The following is a 14,821-nucleotide window of genomic DNA, read 5'->3' as shown; positions in this document are numbered from 1 at the left end:
TGTCTTTGATCTCTGCTGAGTGACTTCTGACTCCTCTGGTCCAGTTCTGATACAGCTGGTGTTTTGAAGGCATGACTATCAATCACTGTGCCGACGTGCTTGTGGGTGCAGTCCTTGTTGAAGCCACTGCATCATGAGGCTCTCTTCAGAGCTCTGGGGGCGGGGTTGCACTGGGTGTAGCTGTAATGCTCCCCTAAAAGCAGAGGCCAACTCATCTGCCTTCCAGCTTTGGATTCTACCACTCAGATGATCTGCCCCTGGTCTGGTCTCCAGGGCTGATGCGGCTGCTAGGCAGGTGTCCCCATGCTTCCACGAGTGTGTCCCTCTGTGAAAAGTGGAGGTGGAGAATGAGATCAGTGACTTATAGTGTAAGGAGACCTTGGTACAGAACTTTCTTCAGTCAGGGCTCACTCACTATGTTCTGTGCCAGGCTTGCAGTGCAGCTTCCTTAGCTGTTACAGGACAGATAGGGTATTACTGAGCAGTGCTCCCCAAACTCCAGTCCACCTAGGAGTTCACAGGGATCTGTGGAGCGAGGATCACTCTCTGTGTCTTTTTAAAGATATTTTATTTACTTGAGAAAGAGGATGAGCACGAGCAGAGGGGAGGAACAGAGGGAGAGGAAGAAGCAGACTCCCCACTGAGCAGGGAGCCCAGTGTGGGGCCAATCCCAGGACCCCAAGATCATGACCTGAGCCAAAGGCAGATGCTTAACTGACTGAGCCACCCAGGTGCCCCTAGGATCACTCTTTAAAATTTATTTTAGATTCTGTAATCTAAAACATTATTACAGGTATATTCTGGATTGTCAGGAAGACCAACTTATCACAGAGCGTTGCTCCCTGATTTTGGTACCCAAGAGTGTGTTTGTTACCCAGAAGCCTTCTAATGTGAGAACAGGACTCTCTGGGGACGCTGTAGGCTTGTGAGGAGCCTGTAGGGGGCGTCTGTGTGTTGCTCATTTTGAGAGATTTCTGGCACGTAAAGGGCTGTCCATTGTGTTTAAGAGCTGACAGGTGTGGCTGGATTGGGGTCCAGGTCAGTACTCAGTAGCTATGGTCACCTTGCTTTCTCAGAACCTTCACTGTTCCTGCTCAGTACTGGGACTTCAGCATGGGCACTGTCATTTAGGCTCAGAGAGGCCGTTCCCTCTGCACAGGCTCCTCCGAGGCCTAATAAGCCCCATGATCTGCTCTTGGGCAGCTCCCTCCATCTCCACCTTGTTCTCACACACACTAAGCCTGGCCCTTCTTGGAGCCTTGGCACTGGCTGCTCTTTCTGCATGGAAGTCTTCCCCTAGGCCCACTGCATGGCCGCTGTGCTCACACCATCTGCTCTGGGTTTCTCCAAGGCTGTGCTGGCCGCGTTGGTGGGAATCCCACCTCCCACCCTCTGTGTTCTCTCTGAACTTAGGACAGTAGTTATAGCTGCTGCATAAGGTTGCTGTGGAAATTAGATGAGATGATGAGAGAATGTGCAGAAAGCACAGAGAATGGCGCCCAGCACCCAGTCAACGCTCAGTAAACCTTTGCTATTGTCACTCTCGCCGTATGTAGTTTATTCACAGAAAAGATCTGGAAGGAGGTGCAGCCAACTTTTAACATTGAAAATGGGAGGCAGGTGGAAAGTGTTCATTTTTTACTCTATATACTTTGCTGGAATTTCCTGTCTATGAGTATATATTGCTTAGGTTATTTTAAACTAACCAATAATGTTTCTTACATATTTAGGTTTCTGATCATGTAACCCACTCTTGAAAAAACTGGATTTCAGCCCTTCTTGACAATTCTGACATTTTTGGGTCTGTTCTCCACTGGAGGTGTATCGTTTTGGCCCCCACTGTAAAGCAGTACCTTCTGTCACATCTACTCCATTGTTTTCTTTCCAGTTCCGAGGCTTGCCTTGTGGTTAGATATGTTTTCCAACTTTGTATTATGAAATTGAACAATATGCAGAGCAACTGGAAGAATTGAATAATGGACATCCATATACCAACCTCCTAGATAAAACAGTTACTGTTTTGCCATATCTGCTTAATTCCGTGTGCGCGTGTACCCCGCAGGTGTCTCCTGAGGTATTTGAAGGTGGATTGTAGAGAGAGTCACAACACTTCAGCCCTGGGCGCTGGAGCTAGGTCTCCTAAATGGTGGTGGGGGGGAGGGTGTCTCCACCCTGCTTGGCACCACTGTTACACCTGGGAAAACCAATCCTTCTTATATCAGACATCCAGTCCCAGTTGGATTTCTCCATGACTTCTTTGATAGCTTTTTAAAATCCAGGATCCAGTCAGGTTCCTACACTTCATTTGGTTGTTATATCTCTTTGGACTCCTTCATCTATTTCAGGCTTTTGTTTCTCTGACCTTGATCTTCTTAGGGGAGAGCAGGTCAGTTATCTTATAACTCTTTACCTGTCCTGTCTTGGGGCCAGACAAGACCCTTTCATCATCTTCCCTCCATTCTCTGGAACCTCCTCACTCCTTTGTGTCTTTCCTGAAGCATAGGAATGTGTTCCTGCACACAGTCCTAACCAGCCTGGCTACACCGTGTCTTTATCTGAGGTTGCTTCAGAGCACTTCTGGGGTCTTTTGCGATTCCACCATAGTCTTCCCTTCCTGGGGACCAGAGCCATCTCAGCTGGTATGATGGAGTCATCAGTGCGGGGAGAACCTGTAGGGCACTTCCAAGCCCTAGTTCTTAGGAGGGAGGCAGGACTTTCTCAGGGTGAGGAGTAGTAGGATCACAAATTGAAGATAGATTTCCAACAGTCACTTTCTTTCACTGTTCCAAAACCATTTTGGACCTTTCAGTCACTTGGGGCCCCTGATCCGATTGGGAGTGAAGCATTCTGAAAGCCTGACCATAACCATCAAAGGCAGGTTCTCTTTATAGGCCACCAGAACCTCTTAGCTGCATTGACCTTGAACACCAAGCCAAGGCTGTGGTCTGGGAACCCCGTCATGCCTCCACCGTCTCTTGGGACCTTATCCTAGGGAGTACCATCACCTCAGAGACCGTCCCAGAGCTCCTTTTCCTTAGACCCACCATCTTTGGCCACTAGCAAGCTGGAAGCCCCTCAGGCGTGCTTTAGTGGCAGTGTCCTTGAGACAGTTCTGTCCACTGCTGCCCTCCCCAGTGCTTCTCACAGGCCTCAGCACCTTCTCACAGGCCACGCTGCACCCCTACCCTATCTCGACTGACTGTCTCCAAGGGCACAGCACCCTAGTGGCTTTCGAGGAGAAGCTGCTTACTTCTCCTATGCAGCATGCTGCCCACCCCTAGGCCAGCACCTGTGCCCTCGCTGTGACTGTGGAAGCAACATATCTATGGCAGAACTCCAGGAAGTACAGGCAACGTTAAGGAAGAAACTCGAAACTCCTGCCAACCCAGCTACCCAGAAATAATCATTATTAATATGCAACTGGAGTTTTCCCCTCTTTTTCTATGCACATGTATTTGTATACATATACCTTAAATCTATACCATGTTATATACATTTTGCATTTTTTTCACTTGACGTATTGTAAGTTCTACCTGTGTCACCAAATAATCTTAGAAAATACGATTTTTTTTTTTTTTTAAAGATTTTATTTATTTGACAGAGACAGCCAGCGAGAGAGGGAACACAAGCAGGGGGAGTGGGAGAGGAAAAAGCAGGCTCCCAGCGGAGGAGCCTGATGTGGGACTCGATCCCAGAACGCCGGGATCACGCCCTGAGCCGAAGGCAGACGCTTAATGACTGCGCCACCCAGGCGCCCCAGAAAATACAATTTTTGATATACCGTAACTTATATAAATGCCCTGTTCAGGTTTAGTGTTTTTCTCTTCATTTTTCTTTTCTTTTCTCTCTCTTTTTTTAAGATTTTATTGATTTATTTGACAGAGAGAGAGAGTACAAGCAAGGGGAGTGGCAGGCAGAGGGAACAGCAGGCAGAGGGAGAAGCAGTCCCGATGTGGAACTCGATCCCAGGACCCTGGAATCGTGACCTGAGCCGAAGGCAGCCGCTTAGCCAACTGAGCCACCCAGGCCCCCCTCTCTTTGTATTTCTGTTCTAAGAAATGTTGCAACATTTTTGTGCCTAAATCAGATTTTTTTTGATAGATCCCTAGAGATAGGATTTTAGGTGAAATGATGGGGATATTTAGAATTTTTGATGCATTTTACCAAATTGCTTTCCAGGAAATAGCGTATCAGTTTATAATCCTACCAGCCACAGGTGCAGGCACCCATCTCGCTGTGCCTCGCCCTCCCAGCCATGGTGTCATCATGTGCCCCACCTCTGTGTCCTTGGCTCTCATGACTATGTGGATTGCAGAGACCCCTCACTATAGCTTGATTATCACTGTAGGGAGGGAGCTCGACATCCTCTAGGGGTTCTTTGAGGACCAGCTTGTCCAACAGGCGCTGTGCACAAATTTAACATTTTTGCATAAGTTGTGAGCCACTCCCTGCTTCATGCTGGGCAGGACACCATCTGGAGCAAGGATGCAGGGACTCAGCCTCTCACTCCTGCACCTAAGCAACTCTGCCTCTACCTATTTTAAATCTTGGGATTCTGCCCAAGACAACTGTTTGAAAAAGTTGTGCTGCCAGAAAAAATCTGAAAGCCATTTCTCCTCAACCCACAAGGTTTCTCACGATCACCCTGTCTCTCCAGTCACAGCTGTTCACCTGAGCTCCAGCCTCCCAAGCCCTCCATGCTCTCCCCAGGCCCAGGCTTTGGACCTGATGCTCCTATGGGTGGATGGGCTGCTCTCTCTTCTCTGCCAGGCCAAGGGTTACTTGCATGGTAACATTGAGACCCATGACACCTTCTCCAGGAACTCTGCCACACCGCGATAATTTCCTCACCTGCCTCCAAACTCAGCAGAAAGGCCTTTCTTTGTAGGGATGGGGCTTTTCACCTGCCAGGCGTGGTGCCTGGTGCACATTAGCTACTCAATAAATGTTTGTTGAATGGGTATTTACCAGTGAATTGATCAAGAAGTGTCAGTCACTGCTCAGTGTGTCTTTTCCTACCCAAAATGATTCACTGATTCTTGGAGAATGAATCTGGGGTTGATTTTGCATCTGTAGGTTTTAGGGCTTGTCAGCAAATAACCCCCTTTTCTCCTTCTGTCCTTGGCGCATCAGCTAACCCGAAGGTTGCCTCCCATCAAAGAAGCCAAGCCTCGGTTGCAAAAGCTCTTCAGGGACTTCTGGCTCTATTCTGTGCTGATGGGATTTGCAGTAGAGGGCTCAGGTAAGGGGATAGTCACTCTCGTGGGGAAGACAGAGTGCAGAGTGAAAACAAAGGTGAGGCAGGACTCTACCTAATTATGAATGTGCATGCATTCAAAATTTGTCCAAATTCAGCTGCTGCTTCCTACAAGTGATTGCAGATGTTACACTTCCCAGGTGTAGTTTAGGGTTCTGACAGTTCTATGTATCTTAGGAAAAACCTGTCCGAGTTAGAAAACAGACTCATTTCTGTACCCCATTTTGGGGATTATTGGCTCAAACAAAAGACCCACGATTCTAGAAATGGTCACCGTTACCTGCACTGCAGTGGTGTAAGTAAGTAAGATGGTGGTCTCACTCATGTGCACTCTCTTGCAGGACTCTGGCCAGAAGAATGGTATGAGGGGGTCTGTGAAATAGCCACCAAGTCACCCCTGCTCACGTTTCCCAGCAAAGAGCCACTGCGCTCCGTCCTCCAGTATAACTCGGCCATGAAAAACGACACAGTCACCCCCGTAAGGATTCTCGCTCTGCCAAGGACAGATGATGCAGGGCAGGGGTTTTGCTAAGCTATCATGAACAAGGACCAGATCCTTTCGTTGTCCTTGTTACCACATGTTCTCCACGGCTCCTGGGGGAGGGCCGCCTTCCCCTCTGGGTGCCTGTGTGAGCCCTTGAGTGTTTCTTTCCCCCTAGGCTGAACTGAGCGAGCTCCGCAGCACCATCATCAACCTGCTGGACCCTGCTCCTGAAGTGTCCGCCCTCATCAACAAGCTGGACTTCGCCATGTCCACCTATCTCCTGTCTGTTTACCGGCTGGAATATATGAGGTATCCAGGCCTTTGCCTCCCCGCACAGCCACACTGGAGCTAATTTTTAAACTTTCGTACCTTCTTGGCATGGGACTCTCTTCAGTTCCTCCCAAGACATGTAAGCTTTCTTAAAAAGCAAAAACCAAAACTGCTCTGCTTGTGTGCTCCTCCCTTGTGGGCACCAAACACCACGTCTTATAAATCCCCAGGTATCTAAACTCTCTTATCATCCTCTCCTTATGGGGAATAGGCTTCTGAGCAGTCACTATAGATGTTGCAAACTCAGTCCATTTGACTGTGCAAGAGCCCCTGTTAGGAACCGGCCCTCACTGAGCGTGTTCTAACATATTCATTGCACTGGTTTCCAGGACCACAGCTGAATGCAAACAGCAAATAGCAAGTGGGAAGGGGCCTGTCCCAAAACAACCTCACAGGTGACCCGACACTCAGGATACATGTGTAACCACGGCAGACCTAACAGCTGCAATAATCATCATCATGAGAAGACCAATATTAACATGGATTGAGTGCTTATCCCATACCGGGCACTATGCTAAGTTACATGCATTGACACACTCTCCAACAAGCCTATGAGGTAGGCAGTGTTACATACCCATTTTACAGTTGAGGAAACTGAGACACCGAGCCGTTAAGTTAGTTACTCAAGGTAATGATCCCCGATTTGGACTGAGGTCCATGTAGCCTGTTAAGCACGGTGCCGTGCTGCCTCTCATAACTGATGGCTGGAAGAAGCAGCCGGGATGCTCAGAGCGCAGCTGCCTGTGTGAAATGCTGCAGTTCCACATGGTAAGGCCTGAGGCTCCCCTGGGCTGCAGCTGAATAGACCAGCTACAGAGTGATGCATCCCTGTCGTCAAGAAAGGTCAGGTTACACATTGCCTGTTCGTTCAAGTCACAGGATAGTGCAATAAGTCATAGAAAAACTTTACCAAATGGTTTGAAAAAGAAAGTGTTAGTTCTTAAGAGGGGGAATATTTGGTAAATGCCACTATTTTAAACTTTATTTGGTGCCATGAAACCCTCTGGTAAAAGAACTCTTGCTCAGAAGCCCAACATATAAAATAGATTAAGGCTGTTTTGGGTAAGTGGGGTGAGCATCTACCTTCCTGTCCTGTCCCCTCCTCCCTGCCTCTTGGTAGCCTGAGGGTGCCACAACAGAGCAGAATTTGAAAACTAGTGACCCATTCTCCCCCAGAGTCTCATAGAGCCAAGGAACTTTTGACCTTCCTTGCTTTTTTCTTTTCTTTTTTTTTTTTATTTTAAAGATTTTATTTATTTATTCGACAGAGATAGAGACAGCCAGCGAGAGAGGGAACACAAGCAGGGGGAGTGGGAGAGGAAGAAGCAGGCTCCCAGCGAGGAGCCTGATGTGGGGCTCGATCCCAGAACGCCGGGATCACGCCCTGAGCCGAAGGCAGACGCTTAACCGCTGTGCCACCCAGGCGCCCCTTTCCTTGCTTTTTTCATTATAATTTTTTAAATAAAAGCAATACAAGAACATTACACATAAACTTGGAAATCAGTGGAGAGGAAAACCACTGATCCCACGAACATTCCCTATTGTGTGTTAGTACTGTTTGCTCTCGTCCTTTTTATAAAGTATATATTTTGAAAAAGAAACCAACCAAAACAAAACAAGCAAACCAACACAGACCAAAAACCTGGTTTGCTCCGAGGTTGAATGGCTACAAGAAATGTCTCCGGACCCTCTCAGCCTCATGTGCCCACAGACAGGGCTGTCTCCTGCTTCCCCACAAGGGTGCCCATGAATGGGGTTCTCAGGTTCTCAGGACACTCTGTGGAGTGGGTTGGTAGAGCAAGACCCTAAGGGGACAGCCCCACAGGCAGCTCCCAAGAGCCCAGCTCCTACCCCAGGTTGCCTGACAGGCCTCTGAGAGCATTGTTAGCATGGAGAAGCAGCCCTGAAGCCTTTAGGCAGGAACCTGGCTTAGGCTCCCAGCAACTGGCTATTAGGAGAGCTTTAAAACAGCAAAGTGGGGGCGCGTGGTGGCATAGTCAGTTGAGTACCCAACTCTTGGTTTTGGCTTGGGTCCCGATCTCAGGGTGGTGAGATCAAGGCCCACCTCGGGTTCCGTGATCAGTGGGAGTCTGCTTGGGATGCTGTCTCCCTCTCTTTCTGTGCCCCCCCCCCCGCCTGCACTCTCTCTCTCAATCTCTGTCTCTAAATAAATCTTTAAAAAAACCCAGAAAACCAGCAAAGTGGGCAATGTAAGAAATTATGTAAAAGCTGTGTGAACCTGAACGCTCAAGAACGTATGTGCTTAAAGCCACCCAGCCTGCCCTACTAAGGTTTGACTCACAAAAGGTTGGTGCAGAAGCCCACAGACGCACTCCACCAAGCGCTTGCCTGTGTACACACGTGCCCCACTATCTTAGTGGAGCCCCCAGACTCCGAACAGCTACTATAAAAGTAAAAACGGTACATAAAATAAAAAAGAGAAGGAAAACATTGGGGTGGTACAGAAGATGCTAACGATGAAAAATACAAATGTCACTTTCCTGGCTCTGAATCCAGAGATGCCCACTCTTGATAGTTTTACTTTCCCTTCTAGAAATTCTCTGTAAATGCAAACATATTTATCCCACACATAGAAGGTGCCTGGAGGCCTTTCGGAAAGCTACCGCTGACCTCACGCTGTACCCACTTCCCCTGCACCTTGCTGTCTCATAGAACAGTGCATCTTGGATGTTTTTCTTAGCGGTGCACGCGGAGCTACCTCTCATTTTGGTGGCTCCAGGATGTGCCATTAAATGGGTGTACTTTGGTGTAGCCGACTATCGATGGACATTTAGCCAGCACCGTTAGGACCCTTATGCACGTAACCCTTAAGATCTATCACTAGTGCTGGGTTGCTGGATGGAACAATGTGGGGATATCATGATACACGGTGGGTAATTCCCTCCAGAAAGTCTGCATGAGCGTATGACTCTTCAAGTGGCGTAGGTTATTGGTTCTTCACAGCCTCACCAGTTCTGGGCAATACCAGGTCTGTGATAGAGAGGGCCTGGATTTCTCAAAATTTACTCAAAACTGTTCTCCTCGCTAGGGTACTGCGTTCAACAGATCCTGACCGCTTCCAGGTCATGTTCTGCTACTTTGAAGATAAAGCTATTCAGAAGGACAAGTCTGGTAAGTTCATTGTTGTGGTACTCTGATGACGAAATGAGCTTTAGTAGTCTAAAAAGGAATAGTACTGTCAGTTTTCTTTCTGCGTGAAGAAAATAGTTTCATGAAGTTACACACTGCATTGGAAAGATCAGTATAAAATATATATCCTTATACCCATCGAGCCTTCAGGAGCATCACTCCTGTCCACCTCAGTGACTGAGTATGCTCCAGCCCCCAGATTTCAGTCTCTAATACTGTCCCATGCTGAAAGAATCCTGGGCTCCTCACATGGTCATTGACGGACCTAGAGCACGTTTTTATGGTCAGGGAGCAGTCATGCTTTTTAAATGTCCAGAGCAGGCTAGGAGCACCAAGAACCAATTTCAAAGGGCTCCCAGTGGACAGAGTATCATAATTTGAACATGAATTCGTTTTTTTATTATTTTGCTTAAAAGAAGGGCAGATAAACTGGGATAATGTGTATATCCAACTACACTAAGATATATATACATATGATCTCCTACATATTTTAGCAAAGCAACAGATATAATGTGTAATATGTAACAATAATACATAATATATAGGATATATGTATTTATAAGATGTTGGTTTTTTCCACTAAGTATTTGTGAAGTAGAGAGAGGTAGTTGTTTCTCCTGTATAATGAGGGAAGAGGGAACACAAGGAAAGAGCCACACAGTCCAGAAAGAGGCCTGGCACCTGCAATAAAGTCACGCCTGGCCTCCAAGAGTGACCAAGTAGAAAGGGTGCCCAGCAGGTGACGGGGCAGAGGCGTCCCACAGAGTAGCCAGTTAAAGGTACTCTGTTAACTGAAAGTAGCCGTGAAAGAGCTTGCTGTGGGGACAGCCCCAGACCTTCTGTGAGGGGCTCCATGCCTCACTAGTCCTGCTAGCCATAAGGAGACCCCACTCAGGACCATGAACGAACGCTTCCAGCAGTGCTTTAGGCCAGGCCAGAATGTCAGGGCAGCAGATCAGGACCCATGGGCCACACCCAATTTAAGGACTGCATCGTTTCTGGTGAAGATTCAGAATAAGGAAATCTGTATGAAACGCAAAGACTTGCAAGTCCGGTGATGCAAACGTCCTCAGATCCTGAGGGCACAGAGGGTCTCAGCTACAACCCGTCCTAAAAGCACCAGACTCTGGGGAAAACAAATAAATGAAACTCTCCAGTGGTATAAAAATATTAGAGTTACTGAAATTCTAGTGAGGCAAACCTAAGATAAGAATAGGAATAAAAATAAGAAGAGTTATTAAAATTGAGACTGCAAAGAGAAAACATTAAGCACATAGTATAGTCACTGTTTGACCGGTTTTAGTACAAGAACGCTGATGGGTTTTAAGCATCATTCTGTTGGTCTGTGTGTTGATTTTTAAAGTATTTAAAAATTTAAGAAACTGAAATATTAGACCTGTGTTTTAATGAAATGCTTAGAAAAATTTGATCAATTTTATAATTGGCTTAAATATTTGAGGGAACTGAGTGCACTAGATCCATTAGTTTTGATTGATTAACTATGTGGGTAAATATTTTGAGGAATGCTAATTGAGAATTCTTAAAATCAGTAAATTTATTATTAAGTACAATTAGTAGTGAGGCATCCTTTTTATGTTTAGAAGCCATTGGCACACTGAAGAATCTATCAATTTGTTCTCGCCAATGGAGAATTAATCCCCAGATAATTCTGGTACCATTTTTTTCTATTGTTGAAAAGTCAGTCCTTGAAGAATCATTTTTAAAATCACCCCAAGGATTCCGAGGTGCTGTTTCATGTCAGACCTTTGTCCAATGAGTCCTTTACAGAACCTTTCACACTACTGCACGACTGCTAGGAAATTGGGTGGGTGGATTTCTTTCTGCGGAGTTGGCAAGGAAAGACAGTGTGAGGGTTTTGCAAGCTCCCCCTGCTGGCAGTGCGGGGAAGGACTGGACGAGGAGGGTGGAGGTGGAAGAGGCAGGCAGGCAGTTTGTACGCCAGGAAACCTCTTCCACTGGGGTGCAGGGTACAGGAGAGGGGCGCCACGCTCAGAGGGTCCCATACACATGCCCCAGGACCACTTGGGGGTACCGTAGAGACGCTGTTAACTGCTGGCTGAGCTGTTCATTGATTTGCTCCCCTCGTCTATCCACCCATTGTCTGTTTAACAGCTATTTTGTGCTAGACAGTTGGGTTACCCTGAGTTTCTTTGGTTCAAGGAGGAGGGGTAAGCAACAAAAAAAATTGAGACTGCCAACCCTTAGGGGCCTAAGAACCTGCCATATTTCGCCAGCCTCCTAATGAGAATATCTATAGACAGAATCAGTTAACTACCTTTCTAAAGCTCAAATGTCATCCTCTTCTGAGCTCTGTTTTTCTGTTGCTGTGTCATAAGAGGAAATTGTGGAAAACAGTATGGAGGTTCCTCACAAAGTTAAAAATAGAGCTACCCTATGACCCAGCAATTGCACTACTAGGTATTTATCCGAAAGATACTAACATTGTGTTTCTAAGGGGCACATGCACCCCAATACTTATAGCAGCAATGTCCATAATAGCCAAAATATGGAAAGAGCTCAGATATCCATTGACAGATAAACAGATAAAGATGCGGTGTGTGTGTGTGTGTGTGTGTGTGTGTGTGTGTGTATATGTATATATATATATATATATACATATATATATATAATGGAATATTACTCAGCTATCAAAAAGAATGAAATCTTAACCATTTGCAATGACGTGGATGGAACTAGAGGGTATTATGCTAAGCAAAATAAACCAGAGAAAGACAAATGCCATATGATTTTACTCATGTGGAATTTAAGAAACAAAACGATGAACATAGGGGAAGGGAAGGTAAAATAAAATAAGATAAAAACAGAGAGGGAGACAAACCATAAGAGACGAAGAACCTCTAGGAAACATGGGATGCCTGGGTGGCTCAGTTGAGCGTCTGCCTTCGGCTCAGGTTGTGATCCCAGGGTCCCAGGATCGAGTCCCACATCTGGCTCCTTGCTCAGTGGGGAGCCTGCTTCTCTCTCTGCCTGCCGCTCTCCCTGCTTGTGCTCTCTCTCTCTCTGAGAAATAAATAAATAACATTTTTTTTTAAGTTTAAAAAGAAAGAAAGAAACTCTAGGAAACAAACTGAGGTTTGCTGGAGGGGAGATTCATGGCGGGATGGGGTAACTGGGTGATGGGCATTAAGGAGGGCACTTGATATAATGAGCACTGGGTGTTATATGCAACTGATGAATCACTAAATTCTACCTCTGAAACTAATAATACACTATACGTTAACAAAATTTAAATAAAAATAAATTTTTTGAAAAGAGGAAATTAAATTGCCCTGGGGACTGATGTACACTTTACAGACACTTAATTTTGACAGTGCATTGTACTCTTCCGCACGATTTCCAAATGGGTTGTTTTTGTCCTGAGTATGGTACTTAGGGTTAAGCCAATAAATATGTACCTACTGAGTGTACTTTCCTCTTACTTTCTCTCCTAAAACATGGGAGGTGGGAAGATGTCTTTGGAGATTTGTTATTGATGAGTTTTCAGAACCAAGCAGGAGAGAGGTTATAAGAAGCATCTAGCAGCCCGAAGGGGATGGCTGGCACCTCCTCTGTGCAGGTGTGAGCCAAGCCTCCATGTGTTCCTGCTGTGTAGCCTGCCAGCTGCCTGGTCAGTCAGTACAGACCGAGACCAAGGTAATCGCAAGCTAACTTTAAGCACAAACAGGAAAGTGGCTGTTTTTAAGTAAAAATCTCCATAGAGGCTACTGCATGATCATCATTGACATCTGACCACTATCTGATGGTTTTTTATTAGGAACTTACAGTTTCAGTTTCCGAAGAGTTACATGAAAAGATATTACACTAAGCACACCCCAAACCAAGATTTCACCTACTAAACCCAACTTCTTTGAGATCAGCCTTTCCCTTCTGGGGCATCTGTCCAGGTCACCCAAATCACTTTCCAGGTCTGAGAGCTTCAGGGGCCCATTTAACCTCATGACAAACACATATGTGATGTCTCTTTATGTTTCAGGCTCTGGCTGAGCCTGAGGCACAGAGGTACAGTGCCTGCCTAGTGTCTCTGCCCAGCTGACCTTGCAGCCCTATCATTTAGCCACCCCCAAGACGCTGCGTAACTGGGACAGCACTGGAGGGCGAGTGGCATTTAATGACATCAGCACTGTGATGCTTGCTCCCCGCTGTTGCCTTTTTTTTTTTTTAAAGATTTTATTTATTTATTTGACAGAGATAGACAGCCAGCGAGAAAGGGAACACAAGCAGGGGGAGTGGGAGCGGAGAAGCCTGATGTGGGGCTCAATCCCACAACACCGGGATCACGCCCTGAGCCGAAGGCAGATGCCCAACCGCTGTGCCACCCAGGCGCCCCACCCGCTGTTGCTTTTTAAAATCTGCTTTGCACCCTGACAGCAACAACCACATCTGGTGCTCGGGTCTTGGTTTCTAAACACCATCCTGCAGTAAAGGGAGCCAAGGCTCCAGGGAAAATACAGGATTAGCCTAGGACAGCTCACAGTGCCAGAAAGGAAGATCTTGTGAAGGGAGGGGGGGGAAGAAGAAGAAAAAAGAAAAAGGAGAGGAAGAAGAAGAAGAAAAGGAAAGGAAAGTCCTGTGGGCATGTCACAAGGACACGAGAGCCTGCCTGAAAGAGCTCCTAAATGGCCAAAGCCCGAACAATTTGAGCAACAAAACAAATAACAACAGTATAGGATTATAACCCAGTGAAAGAAAGAAATATCCATGAGTCTGTACTGATTAGATGGTTGAACAAATGAAACATGGGGAAGAAGGGACAGGCCTTCCTAAAAGAATTCCAATTACTAAAACAAGAAAGAGTGAAGAAAATAGAAAATCGCAGTAAGACCAGAATACGTGCTGCAGGCAGAGCCCACTGACAGGTGCGAAAGCCAATGGGCAACATCTTAAAGAGAAATGACATGTCTGCATAAGCTCAAAGTATCTTCCCCAGAGCATTTCTCGGTGACTGTGGTGTTTTTGACTTACACCCACATTCTCTTTAGGAGCTGCTGCTTAATTCCCCTCCCCGAGTGTGGGCTGGATGCAGTGACTGCCTTCTGAAGAGTAGAGCATGGAAAGGGAGAAATAGTAACTGGCCAGTGGGAAACGTGGCGCACACCACTATACCTGAGCAATCAAGGTCAGCCTCGCCAGCAGTAGGAGATACTGATTTCACACCCCCCACCCCACGATATGACAAGAAGGTCACTTCACCTCTGTGGGATTTCCCTAAAATCCTGTAACCTTAGTCTAATCATGAGCAAGCATCAGACACACCTAAACTGAGGGACATCCTACAAAATGCCTGTGCTCTTTAGAAGTGTCAAGGTCATGAAAGGCAAGAACAGACTGGGGAATCAACACAGATTGTGGCAGACTAAGGAGACCTGATTGGCAGTGCCGCATGGCATCCTCATTGGGTCCTGGGACAGAAAAGGGACATTAGTGGGAAAACGGGAAATCCGAAAAAAGCCTGAAATGTAGGTAAGAGTATTGTATCGCTGTCAGCTTCTTAGTTCTGACAAAAGAACTACTAAAATCAGGAGAAGCTGGGTGCAGGGTATGTGGGAGCTCTGTGCTCT

At 46.4% G+C, this 14,821-nt stretch overlaps 1 protein-coding gene across 1 annotated transcript in view; it reads left to right on the top strand.

The window, feature by feature from the left end:
* Nucleotides 1-14,821, top strand: part of PI4KA (phosphatidylinositol 4-kinase alpha) — a 119,817-nt gene that overhangs the window by 65,878 nt on the left and 39,118 nt on the right. The window contains exons 20-23 of the mRNA XM_026487827.4: nt 5,134-5,242; nt 5,599-5,735; nt 5,917-6,050; nt 9,121-9,203. Coding sequence (XP_026343612.1) covers nt 5,134-5,242; nt 5,599-5,735; nt 5,917-6,050; nt 9,121-9,203 — 463 coding nt within the window. The remainder of the gene's footprint in view (nt 1-5,133; nt 5,243-5,598; nt 5,736-5,916; nt 6,051-9,120; nt 9,204-14,821) is intronic.

The sequence above is a fragment of the Ursus arctos genome, unplaced genomic scaffold (genome assembly GCF_023065955.2).
Source record: "Ursus arctos isolate Adak ecotype North America unplaced genomic scaffold, UrsArc2.0 scaffold_34, whole genome shotgun sequence".
Classification (NCBI taxonomy): domain Eukaryota; kingdom Metazoa; phylum Chordata; class Mammalia; order Carnivora; family Ursidae; genus Ursus; species Ursus arctos.
This window is presented reverse-complemented; position numbering and strand designations above follow the sequence as displayed.